This window comes from Pholcus phalangioides, unplaced genomic scaffold, assembly GCF_987345545.1.
Source record: "Pholcus phalangioides strain wild (caught in Gottingen) unplaced genomic scaffold, Ppha-v1.0 ptg000024l_1, whole genome shotgun sequence".
In the NCBI taxonomy this organism is placed as follows: Eukaryota; Metazoa; Arthropoda; class Arachnida; order Araneae; family Pholcidae; genus Pholcus; species Pholcus phalangioides.
Window position 1 is genome coordinate 6013113 of NW_028301616.1, and position 26455 is coordinate 6039567.

Genomic DNA, 26455 nt, shown 5'->3' on the forward strand with positions numbered 1-26455 from the left:
CTGAATGATTTAAATCATTAAATTTTTTTGCGAAATTTAATGATATCCTGCATTTATGAGCACAATTTGTTGTATTCTCCTTGATGATTTATGGGAAACCTATAAGTATGGAAGTGTAATTTAATTTGGGTTGATATAAATATTGCTAATATCAATTACAATGGGTAAATAATTTTATCAAATCTGCCTGCAGAGACCACCTGTGCCATCATCATGGATCGTAGGTGGAGAAACGCTGATCTGGACAATGTGAACTTCCAGAAAAGAAAAAAATATATATGTTTTGAAGTTTTTTTTACAAAATATAGTTTTATTTCATTTATAAACAAATTTAAAATAAGCATATTCAGCATATTACCAGCAATTTTTCAGAAACATATGAAATAATACAAAATATATTTTCATTTTACAGTATAAAATAATCGAGAAAAGAAAATAAAATTGCACATTTATATAATGGCATACAATGTTTAGCACACACGTACAGTATTTACACGAAGAGATTACTGAAACACAGTTCCTGCTTACCAATACGTCATGATACTAAACTTTCTGTATGTTTCTTCCTGTGACATACATAGTTTGACTTACTTTTATTTCAAAAGAATAGAATGAAATAGCCTAACAGTGTGTACCACCTTCTAGTCCTCGAAGATAATCCAATCATCAAGGATTTTTACGTCATCAGCTGAAGTCAAATAAGAAATTTTGCTTTCAAAATTTCAATTACGTAATGAATTGATCCTAATTTCAAACAAAAATATCTGTAAGGAAGAGGGGGCGGAGCACTGCAGGACTGAATAAAATGTCAGTGCAGAAGTGATTGATGATTGTACTTTTTATGCATGGTATCTTATCTGAATCGATTGAATTGCGACTATTTCTTTAGATTTTGGCTTTTTTGTCAGTAAGTAGGAAAGTACCATTGATCTAAATACTATCAGGAGTTCATTCTTGCATTAAAATATAAATAGCACACTGTACATTTTATATGTTATATGGTATTTATTTGCTTTTGGTATTCTATTTCATACACAGAAGGGATTTTTTATGAAGATATTAGTGTGCATTTGTATTTTCTCAAAACTCGGCAAATACTCTGATCCTCTGATCATTATCATACCATCTCTCTAAACCTTTGGAACTACATACCAAGTGTAACAATAGTACATGGTATATCATATACATAAATATGGTGTTATATTTCTCCCCATTCTGATTGGTTTTTATACCAAACAGAAGGAATACAATACAATTTTCATACTGGTAATGCCATTTTAGTGTTTATTAGTATATCCGCGCCGCATGACATGGAAGAAGAGTTGCTGATGCTGTAATGTTTCTTGCAGAATTCTTTTATGCGTTCACATGCTTCCTGCATCATGTCCTCTGGCAATGTCAGCACGATGCGGAAGTAATTTGGGAAATCAAAACACTGAAAAAAGATAAAAAGGTTAAAATAGTTTTTTTGGCATAGTGTATATCACGTTTGCACTACATGTCACTCTGAAAGTTTCGGGACACCTGGGAAACAAATATCAACAATGATTGATTGATCATTGATTTAAGTATTGAGCCCATAAGATGGTAGACAAAGAAAAAAAAAGAAGGCAAAAATGTTTTTGCTAATACTAATATTTTCTGGTGTCACATTTTTATTTTCACTGGAACAGTGAATTGATGATTTATACTGCATTCCCTTGCATTAGTTGGTATGCTGCCAAACTCAAGGGACACTGAAATTTTTACGTTGAAGGCTGGTTCGCTCTTGGCATACCAGGAGAAGCAAGGTTTAATAAAGATGATAGTACACATTCAGACCCTTACTGACGCCACTGTGGTGGTCAGCTGAAGTTGGTTTCCTGTGGTTCTCTACTTGAAGGTGCAAATGTGAGCTGATCTCCCCATTGAGAAAAGTCTCGCCACAGAGAGCGATAGGTTTCAATGCTACAAATATTCAATCATTACACTTCATTCGAAATGTAGATGACAGCACAACTCTAGATATGCGCAATTCCAGATGACTGTTAGAAACACACACTTTCGCACAATTCACTCAGTAGTAAATTGCCCATGGCGATAGGTCGGAGTTGTGCTCAGCTTGAAAGAAAGTACGCATTCAGGTAATTTTAAATCTGGTTTGTTGAAATCACAATGCCTTGAGCTCCTGCGGACTACATTTTTCAATTTGATTCCATCGTAAACAAGTGTTGGGCTAATTTTCTGATTTTCATTGTGACAAAACAAAACTGAAAGGTGAGCATCCTTCCACAGCTGTGATCAATGTTCTCTTTCGGCTGTGCTCAGTGAAAATGTTTCCTACTCATCCGAAATTCACTATTGATTTGTTTAACATATTGCTTTGCCATGTGCAGAAGAGAAAAAAACCATGTAGGGAGTATAAAAAGAAAATTAGAGGGTATGTTAATTATGATCCTCCACAATATTTCAAAATGCAGAGGTGAGAGAGAAAACTATCAAATAATTTGCAGAGCATTGGAGAGTGACTTTGGCATTGTATTATCTGCTGGCATAGATATTTTCCATCGCTATATTTTTCTTTGGGATGTATGTCACAAGCTGATTAGCTTTTTCACTCACTGACAGAACTTCAAAGGGTGCAGGAAATTTACGTTGGATACAAAACATATCTGGGACATAACCATAGGTGATAAAACTCATACTTATCAATAAGATCCATTAATACTGTGCTTCCTGACTAGAGGTCTTTATAGGTTTCGTGGGGGGGGGGGGGGTTCCTCTGTGTGCTTGGATTAAAAAACAATTTATTCGTTCTACATTTTTGTATGCTGAATATCATTCGGTAAAGGGGTCTGTGGCCATTTATCCATCTTATTGATTTAAAAAATCTGTCGAACACAAGGTCAAGAACTCCTGCTTTAACAAAAAGGTTGCAGTAATGGTTGTAGACAGTTGGCTTGGTTGCAAATGAAGAGACATTGAAGGAATAGAAGTGTAGGCCACATCAGATGCTTTCTCTGGAAAAGTGTCTGCTTAGACTACATGCTTATATTGAAGAAAAGGAAGACAATCATGACATCTCACATCAATTTATTTCCCAGCAGTTGCTTCTCCAAGATGTATGAGAGGTGTCCAAAGACAAGGAGCATTTTTCTCCATCACTGACAATGCAGCAGCTCACCCTGCATCAATAACAATCAAGTTACTGTGCAAAATTCACAAGTTCAACTGGTGGGGCACATTTCATCCTACAGAGGAGAGCTAGCACTGTCTGATTCTTTTTTTGTTACAGACAGTAAACAAATCTAATTTGTACTAATAAACAATAAAGTAATTTGTTTATAAGTAATTAGTAAACAATACTAATTTGGTATTCCAAAACTTTCAGAGTACTACATACAAGGTGTCCTGTAAGTCCCAATTTGGCCATCTCATCAACCGTTATGCGTAGAGGTATAGTTCCAGTTTAAAAATGGCTGACAAGGTGTTCAGAAATCGCCCTGTACCAGTTTTCGAGAGTGAAGATACAGTGTGTCACAAAACAAAAAATGTAAATTTTTAAACGTTCCTGTTGCCTTCCAACTTTCAATTAGAAAGTTTTTGTCCTGTCTCTTCTCAACCAAAAAAAATCATTATTTCCAAGTGCAATATTCTCTGAGATATTTATTTTAATTCATAAAACAAAGAAAAGTTTTGAAAGAGCAGCATAAACTAACGGGCAGTGTTGCTTTTTGTTTTATGCTGGCCTTTTCCAACTTTTAACAGATTTTAAGCTCAAATATCTGAGCGAAAATTGCACTTAAAACATGGAATTTCTCATGTTGGCCTCAAAAGAGAGAGGGCAACGAGTTTCTAATTGAAAGTTAGTGGACAGGGAGCGTAAAAAGTTTAGATTTTTTATTTTATGGAACACTGTATTTTCACTGTCAAAACTGGTAGTGAGTGATTTCCGAACACATTTTGAGAATTTTTAAATTTGTACTATACCTTTTTCATGAACAATTGATGAGATAAAGACTGAATAAGGACTTACAGTACTGTAAGTCCTTATTCAGTCTTTACTTACATCCTGTATGACAACGGTGTTCATGAAAAATGTTGTATGTAAAAAACTACACTTTTTTCAGGAGACAAAAAAAAACCAACAGTAACTGCTGAATAGTTTGATTGCACAGGACAGTTTGTAATAATGCTATAGCTAATGTTCTATTGGTCAGAAACATGACGTTTTTGCAGAACATGGAAACACATGTGAAGAAGCTTTTAGCGTCATAAAAAAAGAGAGAATTTTTACATGTAACATTTTGCACTAATACTGATGATAAGCTCTTTATACATCACAAGACACAGAATATTAATAATCTTTATATTACCTGTCCAGGCAAGCAGAATACAGACTGCTCAGACATAAGACATTCGACGAAGTCCAAATCGTGCTTGAAAGTAGGAAAATTCTCCTTATTTATTCTGACCTGCAATTTAGATGGATTTTGACATATTAGATTGCATTCGGAATCAATTGGAAAAGATTATTTTCGTAAACAAAAGGAAAAATGTCATACATAATTCTTACCATCATGTACATTGCACCGGATGGCATAATTGGATAAAGCCCGGGAATTCGACTCAAGAAAGAGAAGCTCATGATTGCATTTCTCTGTAATATAAAGACATGTACAATAAAAATGTTTCATTATATTAAAGTTAGACATTGAAGTAGAATCATGAGATGTGTGCGCAATAAAGTATGAATTATGGTTAATGATCATTAACAGTCAAATTACGGATACCTGAGCTGTCTCGATGGAATCCTGGAAGAATGTTACAGGAGTGTTCTTCAAGATTGCTGGGAGGGCGCCCTGGACGAGTGTGTTGCTGCCTATTATTCTTTGGCTCAAAGCCTGGAGACCACCCCGTATCTGTAGAGAAAACCAGAGATTTTGGATTTTTTATGTGAGATAGAAGATATCACATGTGAGATTGTCCATTTTCTTGAAATTGTTAGGGATGAGAATTTTCTTTTTTTGAAGAAAGATTATTTTAAGCTGAAAAGCCTTGGTTTTCTTGATAACTTCTGCGCAGTAATGAGCGAATGAAAGAATTTTGTGAAGATTATATATACACCAAAAATTTGAGTGTGTCAAAAGAATAAATTATATTGTCTTAAAAAATTTAATGAGTTTGAATTCTATTTGCTTTCCCATTCCAATATTTTTTTATGAAAGATAATTGTGCTTAAATCGTGCTTAGAATAGAGAAACTTTGTGCTAGGACCCCTGATGACACCTATCAAATAGAATCAAGACCATTTGCTATAATCTTTCAATTAAAGTTGATTGTTGTTTTAAACCAGTGTGCAGCATTAAAATATATATATAGTATGTGATATGATATCACATATTTTTCGTTTTCCTGCTGCATAGTGGTGTAAATCTTATGCATCAAAAGACCAGTTGATATGTTTTCCGCAGAGTGCTTATAAAAAGTGATTTTGCAGCATAAGCATATAAACATAGTAACTAATATTTTGGCGAAAAACACTAAGTAGTGTGCAGCATAAAAATAAACTATACCACATATTGTTTGTTTATTTTAAAGCTTCTTTCTTAAAAACAACCGCCAATTTCATTCGAAGAATTATGACAGACAGTTCTGTTTGTCTTCGATATGTGGCAGCAGGAAACCCAGCTTGATGATGTTTCTTACATGTAGTGTATATGTCACGGTAAAAGCCCGAAGACTGTAAAACCTACGGCGAGTTGGTAAAAGCCCGAAAAAAACTTGTAAACATTTACGGAACGGACTTTCACAGAGTCAGCCTGTTTTTAATGAATGAATCAACCATCATGAACTAAAAAATTTTCCTGATGCTTATTAATTTATTAATAATTCTAACTTAAATAATGAAAGTTAATTAATATAATTATTTAGTAACTTTCTGACAAAAACGTTTATTAATGAATAAAAAGTGTTCAAGTGCAACTTATTTTGTCATGACCTCATTTTATGAATCAAATGAATTAACTAAATGACCGACCATTAATTAACCTTTAATAATAATCATTAAATAATTAAGCATCAGGAACTGGGCTTAAAAAGTTCATGTTGCTTAATTAATTCATTTGTTAGTTGTTGATTAATTGTAATTATTAAACACCTATAATTATTAATTAATGAACGACAGCAACATGATAATCAACTGATTAATTAGAAACAGCCTTTGACTCGGTGAAAGTCCGAAATGCAAACGTTCACAAGTTTTTTTCGGGCTTCTACCATCTCACTTTGGTAAAATATAGGTTTTATCGGTCTTCGGGCTACTACCGTGGGTTTTGAAATATGAGTAGGAAACAAGCAGGGCCGTCATTTAAACTTTTTCCGTGGGGGTGGGGGGGGGGGGGCAAAAATGACGGGCCTGGTTGGAAGTTTGGAAATTTTCCTCTTGCTGTTCTATTATTATTGTTATATTTCACCAGTTGTCGCTTTTCTTCTATTTAATGCCGTTCCGCGAAATTGTTCACTTAATTTCAATTTAAACTTATCACAAAAAAAAAAAAAGAAGAAAAAATCGAGAAAATCTAAGATGAATGAAAATGGTTCTTGATTGGGGAAGAATGTTTAAAATGACAAATGAGTTAAATATTAGATTCATCGAAAGACTGGTTATTTGTGGAGATGAAGATTACAAGGAACAAAATTCATCACTGCCCCCACGGGGACTCGAACCCCGGTTTCTCGCTTGCCCGACGAGTGCTCTACCATCTAAGCTATGGAAGCAGATAGAATATTTCAACCTTGGAGCGTATATATATGTTGAAAGGCACCGTACTTGGACGGCGTCAACAATCAACTAATAGCTCGTGAATGACAGGCCAACCAGATGGACATATGCATATATGGCTATATATATATATTTCAACATATATATACGCTCCAAGGTTGAAATATTCTATCTGCTTCCTTAGATGGTAGGGCACTCGTCCGGCGAGCGAGAGACCGGGGTTCGAGTCCCCGTGGGGGCAGTGATGAATTTTCTTCCTTGTAATCTTCATTACCACAAATAACCAGTCTTTCGATGAATCTTGTATTGACAAGTGGAGAGGACGTTTCTATGAGAGTTAAATATTGTTATATAAACAGTTGCAGAGATTTATGCAAACTATATTTCTCCACGATTTCAAGTAAAGACAACAAATTTACGTTGGCTTTGTTGAAAGTACGAGACAGAGGAAAATAAAAATCTCATCTTTTTAAGTAACTAAAAAACTTCCCAGGATTTATAAATCATATTGTGATGCTCTGATTATATTAACCTTTTGAGCGGCACAGCAAAAATCATTCAACTTGTTTTTAAAATATGCCGTATATTTTTTAATGAAATATCGTTTCTTCCGATTTTCAGCTGGTGCAAACTGAGGGGTGTGGGGGAAAAACGCTCCATTGGGAAATCAACTTTACAAAACTTTACTGGGCTTGTCATTGCTGAAATAAAAGGCTCATATAAAGAGGTGAAATATCTCGTCGATGTCGCTCAAAGGGTTGATACCCATTTTCAGTAGCGTACACGGGATTATGTCGAAAGGAAAGGGAGTTCGTCTTCTTTCTTCTCAATAAGGTGTTATTTCGTGTTCTACTCAAGTTTAAATGTGTAAAAAACCACCACACACACCCCTTTGCGTACGGCCATCGGTCATCTCGTACATTCTTACATGCTCAACGTGTGTGTGTTTTTTTTATTTGTTCTAAGTGCACTGCACTAGGTATGACAGTTTTTCTGACCATCAGAAACTTTCATTACTGATGCCCCGTATCTTTTTTTTATGGATTAAATGGATAAAATTTTTCAAAGATAAAAACAGCAACGATCTCAACACATTTGGGATTTAAAAAAATAGTGCACAAATACGTTAATGAAGCTTACCTTATCACCGAATATGTCTTGCCTATCGTGAATAGTGATCCATCCCAGTCTCCAGCCGGGCACGAGAAACCTAGTTAGAAAGTGCAAAAACGTACGCAATTAATGTTATCAACTAGAGAAATACAGTACAGTTTTTTCAATAAGTATTTAAATGGCTTTTACACTGCATCTCTCTAAGTTGCTGTGCAAAAAATCGTGAGAATTTTACGCGACAAAAGTGAAATTTCTAGGTTGTTTAACCCCTAGTCTGCGGGAATAGTGTGGGAACACACACCCTTTCCCACCCTACCCAAACCCAATTTTCTTCCAAAATGTGCGCGTCGCTCATCATACTAAGGGGGACGTTCTACGACTTCAGTGGTGCCACAGTGGGTAGGTAATAAACTGCCTTTGTCCGAGACAAAGCGTTAAACCAGCCCCCCCCCCCCCCACACCAACTTTATTTCCTTACACGGCTGAATATCTATTGACATGACACCACCACCACCTCAACTCCTTCTTCTCGGAACTTCATGACATAATTAGCCATTCTACGGAGCCGGTTTTGATGAAAAAGAGGAAGTCCCACTTTCTGTGATGGATTTTCTTTTCCTCACAAAATTTTACTCTTATGTCGCTAAGAAGTTTCACTTCAAAACGTTTAAGGACAACCGAAAAACCACTATATCTTGAAAACTTGTGCTTGTAGGTGCATGAAAATTTTAAAGTGACTACTACAAGTGGAACTAAACATTTTCCACTAAAAGTAATTTTGTAATTTTGATGAGTGCTGCACTTTTTCAGAATAAAATTGTTAAAATTATGGTAAAAATCAAAACCTGAAATTTTCATAAACCTACAAGGACAAGTTTTCAAGATATAGCAGTTTTTCGGTAGTCCTTAATCATTTCTTCCAGCACTTTAATTGGCCAAGTTCTGAACCGAATTGAAAAATGAGTGCATAGCGATTCAGAGAGAGAACGCGAGAAATTTTGTTAGACTTACTTTTTGGTGAGTCCTCCACATGAGAGTATAGGAACGTTGGTGGAGAGAGAGGCGATCGGGTAAAAGACTTCACCTGGGAATATCTTGATTGGGAGAAAAGAAATGGATAAGAGAAAGAACAATAATTAATATCGATACTCCATATTTCGACCATTTGCATTTGATGAAATATTAGTGCATGGATTTACATGAACGGTTTACTCACGAAATCCTCGTATATCTCGTCCGCTATAATAGGAACACAATTTCTATTGGCAACTTCCAGAATAGCCCTGAGATGCCGCCTCGAGAAAACTGATCCGCAAGGGTTGGAAGGGTTGTTGATAACGATGGCCGCCGTAAGGCCGTCGATCTGTGATTCAAGATGCTCCAGATCTACTTGCCAACCACAATTAGGCTGAAAATAAAATGGGACAAAAGGTCTTTTAGTTACCAGTGCCAGCCTTATTACTAGAAAAGAACGTATGGTAATGTGCATCAAACAAAAAAGACGGTATATCGCTATGACCGCTTAAACCTTACAGAACCGGGATTCTAACTTTCTCTTTTCCATGGACTTTGTGCCAATAAGACAAAGACCAGGGACCTCCTGTTATCTCACGGACCCCTTGAAACCTCTCCTAGGACCATCAAGGGATCCGTTGGCCCCTGATCGAAAACCACTGCTAGATATGGAATGTATCCAAAGCAGCACACCTCTACAATCCCATGAAAAAGGGAAACAATTTTAAGAGGCCACACCTGATGCTCGGACTTTAGCGCAGAGCCCTACCAATCGATAACGTTTGCGACCAAGTGGCTTGCGTAAACCACACATGGAGTTTAGTCAGGAAGTCACAATTTTTGCTATAGCTGAAATCCTAAATCCGTCCCCCCCACTTTGAGTATCAGAGGGAAACTCATCATGTATATTCTTGTTATACATACTTTTTTACTGACTACTAAGATTCATTTTGATCTTTTTTGTCGCTACACGGTCATTTTCTGCTCACTAGGCTTAATTAGACCGGGACCTACAATTCATTGCCGATTCCGAACGGCAGCCTTGTTTATACTCATCGAGAGGTTGGTGTGCCAACTCCTCGATGTGGAACTCCCTGCGGTATTAATCTTTTTCTGTGGTCTCGTCGCCCCGTTTCTGTTGTATCCCCCTCAGGAAAGTTTCTGAAAAGGGCGAACCCCGGGTATCGAACTCGCGACATCTCTAAACATCCTTTGGTACTTTAGGCGAGTATCTTATCGACCAGGTGACGAATAACATTGAAGACTTTGATAAATCTTATTGTTGCAGAGATCAATCTAGATCAGGAGTTGTATTAGCTTTTTCACAGGAAATGGGCACATTGTAACAAAATTGATACGTATTCATTGCTAACTGCTGAATACGTGCTGTCACATAAAAATCATTTCAATCTTTGTTTTGGTTGTTTACCCATCGGGCTCTTATACAATCGATTTTAATAATGAATTCATGAATTTGATCCAACTCATTACTGCTGATAAAATCTAATACTAATAGGAGGCCTTAATATCGATATTTTATCGGAACAACCATCGTTATTGATTATCTAACCAATTTATTTGAAAATGGATTGATCTCTTCTTACAGAGGAACTGCAAATTTACTTCAACATGCTTTGATAATTTTTATTTGTTCGTTTTTCTACAAAACGTATACTGTAGATGTTTTATCAGGTATTTTTGTGAATGTGTGTGTAATAGATCAGGGTGGCCAACTTCTTTCTGTTCGCGGGCCAACATAATGGTCAGCTATAGCGTCGCGGGCCGCACGCATCAGTGATGCAACTTCGGTGTATAAGATACTCCATTATTAATTGAATTAATTAGCTAGTTATTAAATCAATTTCGTCACTAGAAATAAGAAGTTTCTAAGCAGTTTGTGTTGATCAAGAAATCTACTGTTCGAAGGCGATAGTTCAAATAATGATCACGGATTTAATTTTTTTCACGGTGCTTTTTACCTTGTCGCGGGCTGCACAAAATCACTTCACGGACCAACTGTTGGCCACTCCTGTAATAGATCATTACGCGAATGCATGCAAAAGATTAAGTTTACTAATCTGCATAATCTAAATCTCAAGGAAACACTCATTCACTCAACTCGTTCAATACGCTATAAAGCAGTTTGTAATTTTCTTTCGAACTATGAATTTTTCTTGCTCTTCTGGTAATCTACAGACTCAATACACTAGTTTCGTATGTGCTATATATATACACTCCATATGAATGAATTCTTCGCAAAGAAAAACCTTGAAGAAAGCACCGTAAGCAACAATTTGATGAGATTTATAAATCTGAATCAATCTTAAATTACAAATCTGCAAAAAATAAATATCTCACCACTGAATTCAAAAAGTCCCCACAAATAGAAAACAATGGTCTTTAATACGTAATTTAAATGCAAGGATTTCTAAAACCGTGTTGCCTGATAGCATCGACGATAACATTTTCAATAATCTTAGCTGTAATACAGGGTGATTATAACGAAAGTTCCCGTACTTTGAGTAGTTTTTCCTCAAAAACTGCTCATTCGAATACATCCAAATGTTCAGGATATCTTAATGAGACCACGGGAGAGAGAGATTCATGCAATAAAAAAAATAGTTCAATTTTTGACCACTAGGTGAGAAGTTGAAGCTTTTTTTTTAATTACATTTCCTTTTTTCCCATGGTCCCATATGGCATATAGGTATACCAAGTTTCAATTGAATACGTCAACTAGAACGGGAGCTAAATAGGTTTGAGTAGTAGTTTCAGTCTACTGTTTCCCAAAGTGGGCAATATCGCCCCCTGGTGGGTGATAGAAGCTACTGATCTAGCATAGGATCCTATGGGTTCACTTGAGTTGGAGGGCGATGATAGAAAAAAATTTTCTGATGAAGGGGGCGATGGGGAACAAGAAGTTTGAAAAACTAGACCAATGTAGCGCCCGTCAGTATAGTCACACGGATCAACACTTATGTAGCGCCCGTTCTGGTGGACGTATTCCATTGAAACTTGGTATATACGCTATATGAACCATGGGAAAGAAGGAAATGCAATAAAAAAAAAAGCTTCAACTTTTTTTGCCCACCTGGTGGTCAAAAATTTAACTTTTGTTTATGGCATGAATCTCTCCCCCATGGTATTAAGATATCCTGAACATTTGGATGTATTCCAATGAGCAGTTTTTGAGAAAAACTACTCAAAGTACGGGAACTTTCGTTATAATCACCTTATATATTGATGGATATAAATTCTGCTGATTTCAAAAAGTTCTCAGTGCAATATTCAAACTCATTTGTCTTTTATCCACTTGAGAGTTATGAAACACTAAAAGTTTGGTATTCACCGGTATGAGATGGGACATAAAATACGAAGAGGAGAAAAAATCGTACTCTTACCAGTAAGTCGTAAGTCTTGGTCTCGATACCCTGAGGTTCGGAGAGAGTGCGATAAATTGAAAAACCGGGTCTCGGGATCAGGATGTTCTGACCGGGATTGGCCAACACAGATATACACATCTCGAGGGCGTGAGAGCATCCACTCGTTAAAATCACATCCTACGGCGAGAAGAAAGGTCAATGTTGAAACACTTAGGTATCAATGAACATGCAATGCATTGGCTGCAAATGAATAGAAGCGAAATTCCTTTGGAACTCTTCATAAAGTGCTCGAATAGGTGAAGTTATATTACCTGAGGCTCTACTACCATATCTGGCCTTGATATATATTCCGCAACTGCTTCCCTTGCTTCGAGAAAACCTGACGGGAAGAAAATAATTGATAGTGTATGTTGGCTGATCTTTGTTTTACTAGAAAAATACTATGAATTAGTACATGACGTCGCCATCAATCCCTTTCACGTGCAGGCTTTTGGCAACAAATTCGGATGACGCCTATTTGACGTATCGGCGATAAATCTGGTAGCCTTGCCCTAACGTAACCAAACCGCACGTGAGACAAAGGAAGAAGGATGGGAATAAAAAAAATAGAAGAAAAGGAAGAAAAAATATTAACAGTGTAATAAATAAGAGAGTACCCAGTATTTTCTCTTTTCACACTCACCCTATGTGTTCTCTTTCGCTCTTACATGCATACAGGATGTCCTGTAAGGGCTAATGCGGCCTTTATCTCATCAATCGTCCGTCGTAGAGGTATAGTTTAAATTTAAAGAATGCTCAAAAGGCGTTCAAAAATTACCCTGTATCAGTTTTGAGAGTGGAAATACAGTATGTCACAAAATAAAAAAATCTGAATTTTTATACGGTCCTATTGCTCTCCAACTTCCAATTAGAATGTTGTTGCCCTGTCTCTCCTGATGCCAAAAAACCCGTATTTCTAAATGCAAAATTCGCTGAGATATTTGAATTAAGAAATCTGAGAAAAGTTTGGAAAGGACAGCATAAATGAAAGAAAGGCGCGTTGTGTGCCCGTTAGTATTTGTTGTTATTTCATCCCTTTTCTTTGATTTTCGAATTCCGCATGCGATATCTTTTTCTGCAGTATATCCAATGAATATAGATGAGATGGACTTCTTCAATGACGTCACGAGCTACGCGAGGAGCTTTTCTGCTATAGATGGTGTTGACGAGGGGCATGTGCGGTTTAGTTGTAGTAGCGGAATAAAATGTATTTATCGTAAAAGAAGGCCTAACATGACAACCATTCGATTCCCTTGAACGGAATGGAAAAATCTATCAAGACTTCGAAACTTGATCAGTGGCAAGCAGAGGGACTACGTAGCAATATTGTAAAAGCTTATTGGTTGCGTTTTTGCAAGTTTTTATAAAAGTACTTTTATCAAACGTTTATAGTGTAATCCCGGCTTTAGGGACAAGAATGGATCCTGTTCGTAAGTCAGAACTGACTGTACATGACAATAAAATTACTTACGAGCTAAAGCAAAATAAGGAGAAAACAAGCTTATTTACCTGCGCATGGCGCGTATCCATTGTACCTCATGGACCGTACGCTATCAACAACGGCTTCGGTGATCTCTTCGCAGGCCTGTAAGTTGCCGAATATCGTTGGGTCGCCTGCAAGAAGTCAATCAGATGGACCAATCAAAGACCAATACTCATCAGAATCATCATAAAAAGAGTATATATAAAAGCATGTAAGTATTTCTTACAAATGCAAACACAAAGGCCACAACAGGCAAATTGCCAAACGAGGTGGCTGCAAAAGATGTCCATAAAAAATATTGTCAAATGTAACCAAAATTCAGCAACCCGATATAAAAGAATATACTACGGAAGAAAAAAAACTAATAATTAACTACTATATAATACATAATTAAACACTTAGGGGTGATTCAAGTATTACACCAGCATTGATTGTGGGGGGTTCGTGTTTGCTGATATTTGATGACAATGGGTGAAGGGGAATGATGCGCAAGTCATCAACCACGCTTTATAAAAGTACGAGATATTCTTAATGGCAAGATCTCCAAAGCCCCGTTCACATGGGAAATAGAAAAAGCGGGTTCAAAAAACCCACTTCGAGAATTTTCACCAATGACTGCTCTCCATTTCTTTCCTTACGAAGGAAAAAAGTCGTCAAGCTGGCGCTAGAACCCCCCCAATGCTACCTCAATATTTGTACGTGTGGACGGGGCTTAAATGTCCCACTGATCCTTCAAGGGCCGCTCAAGTGTTCTAGAAACGTGTAGCGGGCCGCTTAAGTGCTCTGGAGCTGTAAATGATTTGTATGTATTCCGCGCATCACTTAAGTGATCAGTGAAAGTGCCACGGTCCTACTTGAGTGACCTGAAAATGTGTCACGGGCCACTTAAATGCTCTGGAATTGTGCCACCGGTCACTTAAGGGATCTGTAAATGTGCAGTTAGTTAATTTTTACAAAATTCGGCGTGAGGTCGCGGGCCACATCAGATAACAGTGAGGGCCACATTTTGTCCGCGGGTCATGGGTTCAGCATATATGGCGGCTTAGAGGGGTGGGTTCGCAATGAATTTCTTGAAAAGAAATTTTGAGTTCTCTTAGCCTCCAAATACCATTGAAATTAACAGAAATCAAGTATAATAGCATATAAAGGCATTTTCTTCCGAAATTTCAATGTTTTTAAAATATTTTTCATCAAAAAATATTTTTGATCATCTGGGGAGGGGGGGTCTTCCAAGTGCGTCTCTGATCAAAATATGCATTAGGAGGGGGGGGGGGACAGAGCTGATGAAATCTTGCTGAAAAGGGGTTCGAGGAGGTCAGAGTTTTGCTGACTTGAGCTGACAAGGGGGGGGGGGGGAGTCAAAAATGACTAAAAATCTACTGACGTAATACTTGAACGGCCCCTTACACACTTACCTACACATACTACATAACACTTATACAATGCACTTACCTATCGATAGGGATATCATTGGCTTGTTTGGGTTGGGATTGATGCGTAAATTGTCGACGATGGACCTGATGGGATTTATGGTGTTCAGGGCGGTCTTCGAGACCCTGACGTTCCAGCTTCTCCTGGTCTTCATGTTTCAGGTAATTTCAAGTGTTTCTGGAATATACAGACAATGTTAATTGATCTTCGGATGAATAACGAATGTTCCTTGAAAGAAAATCGATCTTATAATGGCAGATTTTCGATGCAATCTTTTCCTTCAAAATATTGACCTTGTATCTGGCTTTTGTTATCGGTGGTTCCCATCATGCACACGACCGCATTTTTACAAAGCCACCACCACGAAAATGTTTATTACTTGGGAAACGCATCACATGACTTGGATGTGAAGTAGATGATTGATAGAGTTTTGAAATATCTGGATGTTTAACCCGTTAAACGATCATCAGTATGGCTGATATCGATACTTAAAAACAGCAAAAGCAAAAATGGCTTCTGCCAGTGAATGGATATACTGATCAGATACGAGATTATATTAAAAAAAGATGTTTTTTCACCAACATTAGCCGTTATATCAGCGATAAAGATGAGTGGCTTTTCGTGTTTAATTTGTTGCATTTTAGCCTTTACTATTAAGAGGCATTTTGAAGAAATGAAATAATCGCTTATGAATGGATCCCTTACCGACTCGAGCATTCATTTTTTTGGACTTTTCGAAATGTTCTTCACATTTTGCATACACAAAAAAATGCGTTAAAAACAAAAATGTCAGCAAAAATTTTTAAAAAAATTTCAAATTTTCAGAGTTTTTTGTGAAGAAATATAATTCACTTCATTCAGACTTTTTCAACCAAGATGATTCAGGGTACATTCATCTTCACAATTCTTTTTCCAAAATTTTATGTAACAAATCACACTTTTCACCGGAGGCACTTTCTCTCGAAAGCCGTCTCAAAAACTCGATGAATGTTCAACTTCAGCTGCGAAGGAAGCCGAGGCAGATATCCCCAACTGCGAATGGAACGGAGACAGATAGCTTCAGCTGCGAATAATGAAATCCAGCAGACGATATCAGCAAGTGATTCATGAAGTGAAGGCAGGCATCTTCAGCTGCGAATGAAGCCGAGGTAGATAACTTCAGCTGCGAAAGGAACGGAGGGAGGCATCTTCGGCTGCGAATGAAGCCGAGGTAGATAACTTCAGCTGCGAAAGGAGCGGAGGGAGGCATCTTCAGCTGTGAATAGATATCGATTCAGTGTGTACCTGGCCTTTTACGTGTATGTGCATCGGATCATTCCGTATTTTATAGGCAGGCAAATTTTCTTCATATTATTTGGCTCTTTGGAGGTGCGATCGTTCCCGTATGGATCAGTGCATGCTGGGTGAGCCCATGCGTCAAGAACGGCACTGCCATCCCTACTTCATTACAAAAAAAAAAAAAAATGCTCCGTTTTTTCCCGTGTTTTCAGCGAAGCCTACGTCTTTACCCAAATCAAGGATTAAAAATATTTTCCGTCGGTGTAAAACCAACAATCATTTTAGTGTAGGAATTATAACGGATAGTCTTGTTTTTATTCAATGGGTGACAGCAGTTGTCCAAGCTTAACGTGGCTCATCGTATTCATAATAACAAAGTATAAATATGAAATATAATAAGCCAAAAGGTTATAGGAAATTAAGAAAAACGTTGAAAGACACTGAAGACTAAATTAAACTTCACAAGGCAAAGGTTTTTAGTGTCAATAGATTATTTTATTGACTCCTTTTCCGAGATTCCAACTGCACGGAAAATCACAATTAGCAGTTTGTATAATTCTACATTTTCAATTGGTGACGGCATTTTTCTTTTAAATTTTCATATTATTTTCAAAATTTCGTTTCGTTTAATAAAAAAAATTATATGATTTTCAGTGACAATATTTTTCAGGCATGATGTAAAATTTGGGATCAGGCATCTATTATTTTAAGTTAGTTGTTCGGTCGGGTATGTAAATTTTTGCAAATTTGTCCAGTTCTGCGCGGCACCTTTACAGATAATTGAAGTGACTGGCGGCGCAGTACCAGATCATTCACTTCCCCGTTGCACGTTTACGAACACTTATGTGACGTAATTAAGTGACCCCCCATGACATGTTTTGAAATCAGTGAAGTGGCCCGTATTCTCTTAAACATTGTGAACACCCTTTAACTAGGGTAGGTAAGACTTACGGGATATATATATTCCCGTATTTTTCCCATTATATAGTTCACCGTCTTTTTTTAAATAAAAATGTCCCGTTTGTTTTCGTATTGTTTTCTCGAAGCTCACTTGAATTTGTGACTTGAATATAAAGGATGGTGGTTCAACAGAAAGATGTAACAGGAATGCACCAGAACTCCATCAACGGATTTTTCTCTTCCAGCCGTGGTATGAGGCAGAGAATGGTTTAAGGCCGTGATTTGCAACTTGTGCTACGCTTACATGTACTATCGAAGGCAATTTGGCGAGAAATTCAAGTGCACGGAAAAAAAAAAAATTAAAAATGGTGAAAAAATGAGACCGTTTTCCAGCGCAAAATATTTTTTTCAACTTTGAGGTACGAATGCGAGTCGGTCTCTTATTGGAAAATGTCTCTCCCTCCCCACCTCCCTAGAGTGTAGGCAGACCTTCAAACACGAATGTTCATCATTAACCATCTTCATTTCAAAGTGTGGAAATCAGATGGCAGCACTAGTAAGAAAAGGAAAAAAACTCCGAAAACAGAAATATATTAGAGCCACGCATGCACTCGGAACACACATTCCGGCCTGTGTCCATTCATTAGGAATTCCGCGGAGCAATGTATGAGTAACTTACCCCGGCCCGGCGAATGTGATTCGCCACCCGGGCGTTCTCCGGAGGGAACATTTATTTTCGCAATGTAAAATAAAATACATATATATATATACATCCTACCCCAGAGAGCAACCATTAACATCTCGCGAGCAGCACTTTGGTGCACCCGGGGCTTGCAAAAAGTATTTTACATTAAAGAAAAAGATTAGCATTTATAATTGATTGCGCCCACCTCCCGTGCATTTCTAGGTATACACATACACACACACTTCCTGCACATACCTAGGGTCACTCACGCCTCTAATTTTTTTTTATAGAGGTGCAAAAGTGACATTTTCGTAGACACGTACGTCACCCAATCATTTCTTGAGCCCAGGGCCGCAACTAGATAATTTGCCACATGGGGCAAACAGGCTTTTTGGTGCCTGCTTCTTATGTAGAAGATGCAGTTAAAGGGTGAACTCAGCGCCCGGGGCACCAGACCCACCTGCTCCCCCCGGTAACGGCCTAGCTTGAGCCATATATGCACTTGCGTATGTGTTATTGTACCGAATTTGAAGTTTTTGTATGTGTGTACGTGACTAGTACCGCCATCTGGCTTCCGGCATCCAATCTGGATGCATCACGTCAACAGATTTTCTTGTGTGTTCGTATTATGCGAGAATCTTGAATGACCTAATCTTTTCTGGGGTGGGCGGGAGGGACGAAAGACTCCTATTGATTTTCAGGGTGCTACTTGTGAAGAGTGTACGGTCGAGGTTGTTAGGGATGACAAGTACGTATCGTATCTTATACGTACTTACCAAATACCATCAAAAATGGGCCTCAGCCGGCTTTTGGCCAATTGGACAATTTCAGCTATTGCCCTTTCCCCCATTGAGTTTCGGGTCAGAAGAAAACAGATAATGGATGCATGTTTATATAAATACGTAATATAAATGCAATATGTCTGACCTTGACCGTGAATGAACGTTGACCATCGGATGATCGATGTTTGGATAAACAAACGCATCTGAAATTCAAGTTGACGCACAACATCGAAGGAAAAAGAGAAAGCCCCCTTTTTTTTTCAACAGCAATTTCTGCGGCGCATTCAATAAAATGCGTGATAACCAATAATATTTACTAATGCAGAAAAAACCAAGTAAAAATTGAATATATGCATAATAAATAGAGTCAGAGTGTAATGACAACACTTCTGAATCAGTAAATTCTGCAGTGATGTAAATGGTTAGGGATTTGAATATGATTTAACGAATGATTGTGATTGAGGGTTTTTTTACCATCCTGAGGAAGGTGGCATTAGGCTGCGCTCATGGTGGGGCGAAGAGGTACGAGTATAAGAATTGTGACTAGGAAGAAAAATGCATAGGGATGGAGGAAGACATGTCCATACATAGTAAAAGAAGAGGAGGATAGAGAAAATGGCCATAAGGGTTCTGAAATGGTAAGAGTGTGATGATGATGATGACCCCGTCGCAAAAGAAGTAAAGGGAGAAACAGACCAATCAGCAGATCGAGTTGAAAAACAGGTTTGTACAACTTGCGTACCTCGTGAAGTTGCCTCTTTCTTTTCTTTGTCTCGCTCATCGAGTACGTGCGGTGTAGAACAAAACAATACAATTATTTTCGTTTCTAGTCTCTATTATGCACTCACGCATCTCTCAGTCGCCGCACTATGTGCACGGCCTTATTCGTACAGACCTTACTCTGTGCTAGTCACCCTCTCAAAGTTACAGTAGTTGGCTGACAGACATATGGTCTCACTGTAGCCATCACGTGTGCCGTCATTGACAGCCTTCCAACATCGCCTGCGTTTTAACTCAGGGCTATATAGTAAGGGCTGTCTCATCCCTTTGAAGTTGATCTTGCCGCCTCGGTTCAGTGGGCGGGGTCTGGGATCAGGTGCTTGCGTCACTGCTCTAATAATTTTTAACAAAAACGTGATCTGGAAATACTATGGTAGCCAATATCAATCACAACCAGTTTTGTCAGGGCGATGACTTCAGCTGGTACCGACTCCGGTGCGTCCCGAGACAGCCCTTATTATATGGCCCTGGTTTGCACCGATGTCGTTAAACGGACCGCTCAGAATATAGCCGGTCATCTTCCATGATGAATTCAGAGGTTAACTTTGTATTTAGAAGGACCGAAGTCCTATTAATAGGACGCCCTATCAATGACGAGCGATGTCCAACGAAAGAATAAAAGCAGAGACAGAGTAGGAAGGTCTGAGTGCAATCTTTCCATCTCTGGGCCCATCTTCCATGGGCGGAGATAGACTTGGAAGTCTGGGGGGCAAGGTCATTATTGCTGGGGGGGGGGGGCACAATGATGATGTCAATTCATATATACACTAGATCTGCTCACTCCACTTTTGACGCTGGGGAGGGGGGGGGCACCCCCTGGGTTTCCTACAAGGAAAGGTAGTCTCAGGCACCATGTTTCTGGACTTTCAGGAATTTTTTTAGTTATTTTTACACGTTCACATTAAATAAATAATTTTATCATTATTCTACAAATTTGGCTGATAGAACAAGCATTTATCCCATTATATACCATTGTGGCTTTTCTGGGACGCTTGGTTTCATTTCTAATTGAGCAGTGGAATTTTTAGTTTCTATTGTTGTACCTAAATTTTGAACTGACTGCTGTGAACGCCACAAACTCAATAAAAATATTTTAAAATGAATTTTTAGTAAATAATGACTAATTAATTAATATCTAATCATTTTAACTTAGTTAAACTTTTTCCCAAATAGTTTTTTTTTAGAACTGTGTTTTGGCGTATAATGGGTTAACTTGTCTTTTAACGAAGTTCGACTTCCTTAAGTTCGTTTTCAAATCGCAAAAAGTGGGCCGAATAACTATAAACTAAGCCCAAAACTAGGTTAATGGACCAAGAACTTTTTTTTTTCTGTCTCTCTTCGCTATATCTTACATCACTTTATTTCGATAAAGATTCAATTTTTGAGTTTAGAATGAGAAGCAGCAAAAAATACATGGACTTTTACCACAAACCAAATATTTTCACACGCTTGGTTCCGACTACGATTCATATTTCACAGAATACCTGAAATAGAAACTTAAAGAAAAGCAGTCTGAAAGAATAGGCACACACAGACAGTGTTTAGGGATTGCCCATGCCAATATGGAATCGCAATTAACATTAATTTTTGAATTGGTGCAAGTTGGTTAAAGGTCCCAAGAAGATAGTATCACTTGAATTACTTCACGAACGGTACTGTTAAGTGTCTGATTTCTGACTGGGAGTAATAACGTAAAATCGAATTTCTACTGCAATATTGGAGACATTAGCTTGGACGTCAGGTTTTATGGGTCATTCATGGACAATAGGACTATCTTCTTACAAGTTTGAAGTTTGTTATCGCTGAATAAAAAAGTGCGGAAAAACCGAAGAATTCTATCAGACTTATTACCATAAAGTGTCTCATAAAGCCCAGTGAGCTCTGTAAAACAAGAATCCTCGTTTGGGATGGATACAAAAATTGTCCAAAGAGTTGTCCAACGACCATATTTTTGCGTCTAACGACCCATATTTATGATTAATGAACAAAATTTTTGACACCACATCCGGATTGAACGTGGTTGCCAGGTTTATCGGCCATCGTGATCACCAGATTTGACTCACTTGAATTTCACACATCTGATGAAGTCGGCATATTGAACTCCATATATTACAGCTTGAACTAGATTGATTTATAAGGCTAATGTATATATCTGTATACCGGAGTTAAAGGGCACGCTGTCCATTTTCGTCAACATTGGAATAGCACTGTTAATTTGCGGTACTTTTTTTTACGCTACACCAAGTCTTATTTCAATAAACAACAGCGACATTCACTTCATAACCTCTTCGCTCCAGAGGTATACATACAGTATGTGTATCTTCATTTTTTACGGTTTTAATGGGGTTTGTGTTTATTTTATTGACATTTGCTAAGCTTGCTATATCCTAGGGTGGTGAGTTCTAAGGAGTAGAAAATACGAGTAATGAGTGGTCAAGGACATACGACTAAAATGGAAGGAGTGCGGCAAAATTTGTATAGTCTACTGGCGGCAAATCCCTAAATTCACATCTGCTGTCAACGAATATTGTTCTGCTTAAAGGAATATTTTGAATATTAAAAATTCATAGAACACTTTTGTTGTGCAGTATATACACTGTTACTAGTAAAGTAATACATAACACATTACTACTATACTGATATGCTACAAAAAGCATTGTGGAGCCAGGAGGCACCCAGATCACACCGAATTACGGTTATATCGATCATTGCCCTTACGGATATGGATGCCTCGGGAACACCCACTAATCAATAAATATTTAATTATAACGAGTAAATTGTCAAAATTACGTAAGATGCGATCCATTAACAGCATTTACACTTGCGTAATAAGAATTGCTCTCTGAGACCGTCCAACCCTTTAGGAAAGAGCGCAAACCATCCCAAGATTGTCTTTCTGGGCTGTCGGTGGTCAGGTCTGTCTGTATAAAAAGAATCATTTTTCGGAGCCAGGAAGTTCAGGCAAAATGCCACGAATCCCCCTTTTTTTGGCTATTTTCAAACTTTTTTGTAGAAATGCTTTTTTTTGTATTTTTCCTACCGTAAATAGCTATTTCGATATTGTTTTATGTTTATTTTAAGTTTCGATTTGGACAAAAAGTAAATTAGTTTTGTTTTCAGCGTCATCTATCTTCCACTTTAAATATAATTTTCTAATTTTACAAAACGTATAAATTTTATACGTATTTTTTTCACTTTCTTTTTTTTTCAATCCGAGAAAACAATTTACAGAATAATTGATATATTTTGGTAAGTTATGCCCTTTATAAAACAATCGGATGCAGTGAAATACTCGCCTAAACTACCACAGGATGTTTAGAGGTGTGGCGAGTTCGATACCCGGTTCGTTCTTGTCAGAAAACTTCCCTAACACAGGGGTGCAACAGAAACGGCGATATGACTGCAGAAAAAATTGCTACCGCAGGGAGTCCCACATCGAGGGGTTAGCGCACCAACCTTTCGATGAGTATAAAAAACAAGTCAGCCGTTCGGAATCGGCAATAAATTGTAGGTCTCGGTCTAATTAGCCCTAGTGTGCAGAAAATGACCGTGGTGCGACAAAAATGATCAAATGATGCAGTGAAATATCGTTTAATACGTTTTTTACTGCCTTAATGTGCCAGAACAATTATAAGGAGAGTGCTATTATTGAAACAGTAGATTCAGTAAATGCGGGCACTTTTTAGCCAGTTCTCGGACCCTAGCTTTTAGTAACATTTCAATTTTTTACATTAATTTATAAATGCCTTTTTTTAATGCCTATTATAGGCATTTTAGTGGCTTTTTGCCTGCCTATTCTGACCATTTTTAGTGCCTGAACTTCCCCTAACATTTTAATCACGTTAATTATCTAAGAGCGTAGTGAACGTCCTTGATAGCAGAGAATCCTGCCATGCTGAATGAATTGATAATTTGCTAATTGCTAGTTTTGCTAATTTGAAATCATCTGTATGAGTTGTCAGTGAGTATTTGATATTCAAAATCTGCCAGGAATGATCATTAAGAAGCAAATTTTCCTTATTTCACTGTATAAACACTACTAAATCACACGTGCACCTCGTCCTCGTTCTTCTATGGTATTTCTAACGAATGAGTGCGTATTGGAAAGTACGTGCACATGTCGTGAACATAACGGTGAACTTTTTTCTTAGGAGAATGCTTGGTAAATATGGAAGTTTTATAGAATCATTTAAAAATTTATAGAATTCTTATGGAATAATTCGAACATTGAATTCGTGGAACTTCCATAAAATAATTTAAGTGTAAAAGAGATGGAGCTGTCGCATGCAATAGTTCAAACACTATAGATGAAATTGATGACAGATAATATTGTAGATGCAACCAAAAGCGTATTTATGGTTTTGACGCCTGTGGGCTATACAAATTTTACCGCTCTTCTCCCATTCAGGTCTAATTTTGTTGATTCAAATTTTTCAATCGTGACCCTCTTGCCTTCCCAACACACTGTAAATACAGCTCTGTCTCTAGGTCACTATAATGCTTTCGTCGCTAACTAACCTAATGTTTTGATTTCATGGTCGACTCCCATGCTCAGACACTCCCTGGGTCACTATTTTGGTCACTCACTGATATAGTGTCTCGCTCTCTAGGTTACTCTACTAGTGTCTCGCTCTCTAGGTTACTCTACTAGTGTCTCGCTCTCTAGGTTACTCTACTAGTGTCTCGCTCTCTAGGTTACTCTACTAGTGTCTCGCTCTCTAGGTTACTCTACTAGTGTCTCGCTCTCTAGGTTACTCTACTAGTGTCTCGCTCTCTAGGTTACTCTACTAGTGTCTCGCTCTCTAGGTTACTCTACTAGTGTCTCGCTCTCTAGGTTACTCTACTAGTCTCTCACATGCTAGCACACTTTCTTGGTAATTCTTTTGATCACTCGCTGATTTTGATATTAGATCATTCCCACGCTAAAAAACTCTTTAGGTCACTTATTGTCGTGGCCCTTTGCTTTCCAGGGTCATTCGTTTGGTCATTCACATACTCACACTCTCTTTTGATCGATCACTGATATGATCCCTTGATCTCCAGGTCCCTCTCATGCTCACACTCTCTATGTCACTCTTTTGGTCGGTCACTGACCTCGTCACTCGCTCTCTAGGCAGAGGCAGACTTATGGTGTCACTGCTTTTGTGGGCACTATGAAACATTTTCATTTTACCAAGCCTTTTCTATTACAATAATGTTCTTTACCACTCATTCCTCAAGTTTGCCGCCCCTCCGAACTTGCCGCCTTGGGCTATAGCCCGTTTGCCCTCCCCCACCTTTAAATACGCACCTGGATGCAACATTTCTTACTGATGATGATTTTGTGGAAAATTGTTGCTTTGATAAATTTATCGAACTTCCACAAAAAAAAATGGATAGTAAATAAATTGCGTATTCATAGTACACTGAATTTCTCGAAATTATTTAATGGCACTTATCAAAAACAGTAAAAGTTGCAATATAAAATTATCAGAGATCAAGTATTTCAATTATTATAAATTAATTGAGCAATTATTATAAACTGCTTTGTATAATTACTTTATTAAATGATATAATAAACAATTGTAAATTTAATTAAAGAAGGAAAAGCAATGAGAAAAAAAAAATTTAAGGAAATTGAAAATTTTTTCCATGGCTCACTTGTGACAGTCACGGTCTCCACAGTTCTTCTACTTTGCCGCACTGATGACGATAACGTAGGAAAAAGTATGTATAAGGAGTATAAAAATGTGTATCGATTAATAATTGTACGAAATTATCACACACACACGAAACGAGAATGTTCGGATAATTCGGAGTCAAGTAGGAGCGAATGAATGAGTTTTGAGCGCGAGGTTTGTTTTCTGCCGATATCACGCGTTCGGATGTTTATGTTAGGCAAGATCTTGTTGTCCGTCGTGTAATCGGTGACGCCACTGACCTCCGACCTGTTGGGCATTCGCCCTTCTAACACATACGCTCACGATATCCCTTTCTTTTTGCTTCCCATGCCTTATTTATCTATCTCTATCTGAGATAACGCTGAGGAGCTGCGAAAAAGTTCAGGTACCGTTCTGTAATATTGATAAAAAAAACCTGATGTTTTGTATACAGGGTGTTCCATAAATTTTTCTGGCATATACTTTTGGGGCCGTTCAAGCATTACGTCTGCAACTTTTTAGGCCTTTTTGACCCCCTCCCCTTGTCAGCAAAAGTCAGCAAAACTCTGACCCCCCCCCCACCCCCTTGTCAGCGAAATTTCGTCAGCACTGCCCCTTACCTCCTAACGCATATTGGTGCGATCAGAAACGTACGCGGGAGGGGCATATGGGGCTCATGCACCTTCCCCCCCACCAGACGGAAAAAAAATTTTTTTTTGCATATTTCGAAAGAAAATACTTTTATATGTTATTATAATCGATTCTTGTTAATTTCAATGCTATTTGAAGGGTAAAAACTCAAAATTTCTCTTTAAGAAATTCATTGCGACCCACCCTTTAAGCCATATAGGGTAAACCCTTGACTCGCAGACCAAATATGGCCCTGAAGGTTATCTGATGTGGCATGCCCCCTCAAACCTAATTTTGTAAAAATGAACTAAGCGGCACATTCACAAATCGCTTAAATGACCCGTGGTACAACCCCAGAGCATTTATTGTCAGTTTTAAATTATTGTAAGGTTTTTCTTGTTTTTTGGCGCACAGAATAAGATGAAATTAAAATTATTTCATATTTTCATAAAGGATGGGTGATGACGTAAGCATCATCCAACCCCCCCCCCCGTCACCAACAGTCAGCAAATCAGAAACCACCTCCCCCCATCGA

The 26455-nt window shown here is 37.8% G+C and overlaps 1 protein-coding gene across 1 annotated transcript; it reads right to left on the reverse strand.

The window, feature by feature from the left end:
• Positions 1-296: 296 nt before the first annotated feature.
• On the reverse strand, positions 297-25629 carry LOC149068641 (tyrosine aminotransferase-like). Its single transcript, XM_089250560.1, has 12 exons — positions 25292-25629; positions 15248-15403; positions 13822-13926; positions 12585-12652; positions 12292-12450; positions 9093-9284; positions 8888-8970; positions 7904-7973; positions 4773-4901; positions 4556-4639; positions 4356-4454; positions 297-1435 (listed from the first exon to the last, which is right to left on the reverse strand). Exons 2-12 carry the CDS (start codon positions 15378-15380, stop codon positions 1259-1261), a joined length of 1299 nt encoding a protein of 432 aa, XP_089106686.1. The 5' UTR covers positions 15381-15403; positions 25292-25629; the 3' UTR covers positions 297-1258.
• Between the last annotated feature and the right edge of the window lie 826 nt (positions 25630-26455).

Bases quoted from the DNA above. Each gene is read 5' to 3' on its own strand.
- LOC149068641 (XM_089250560.1), bottom strand. From the start codon at position 15,380: ATGAAGACCAGGAGAAGCTGGAACGTCAGGGTCTCGAAGACCGCCCTG. The intron at 9,285-12,291 runs GTAAGAGTACGA...TTTTATTTTCAG, and splicing joins CCAAGACTTACGACTTACTG to CCTAATTGTGGTTGGCAAGT. The intron at 7,974-8,887 runs GTAAGTCTAACA...CTTTCTAACTAG, and splicing joins TGTGGAGGACTCACCAAAAA to GTTTCTCGTGCCCGGCTGGA.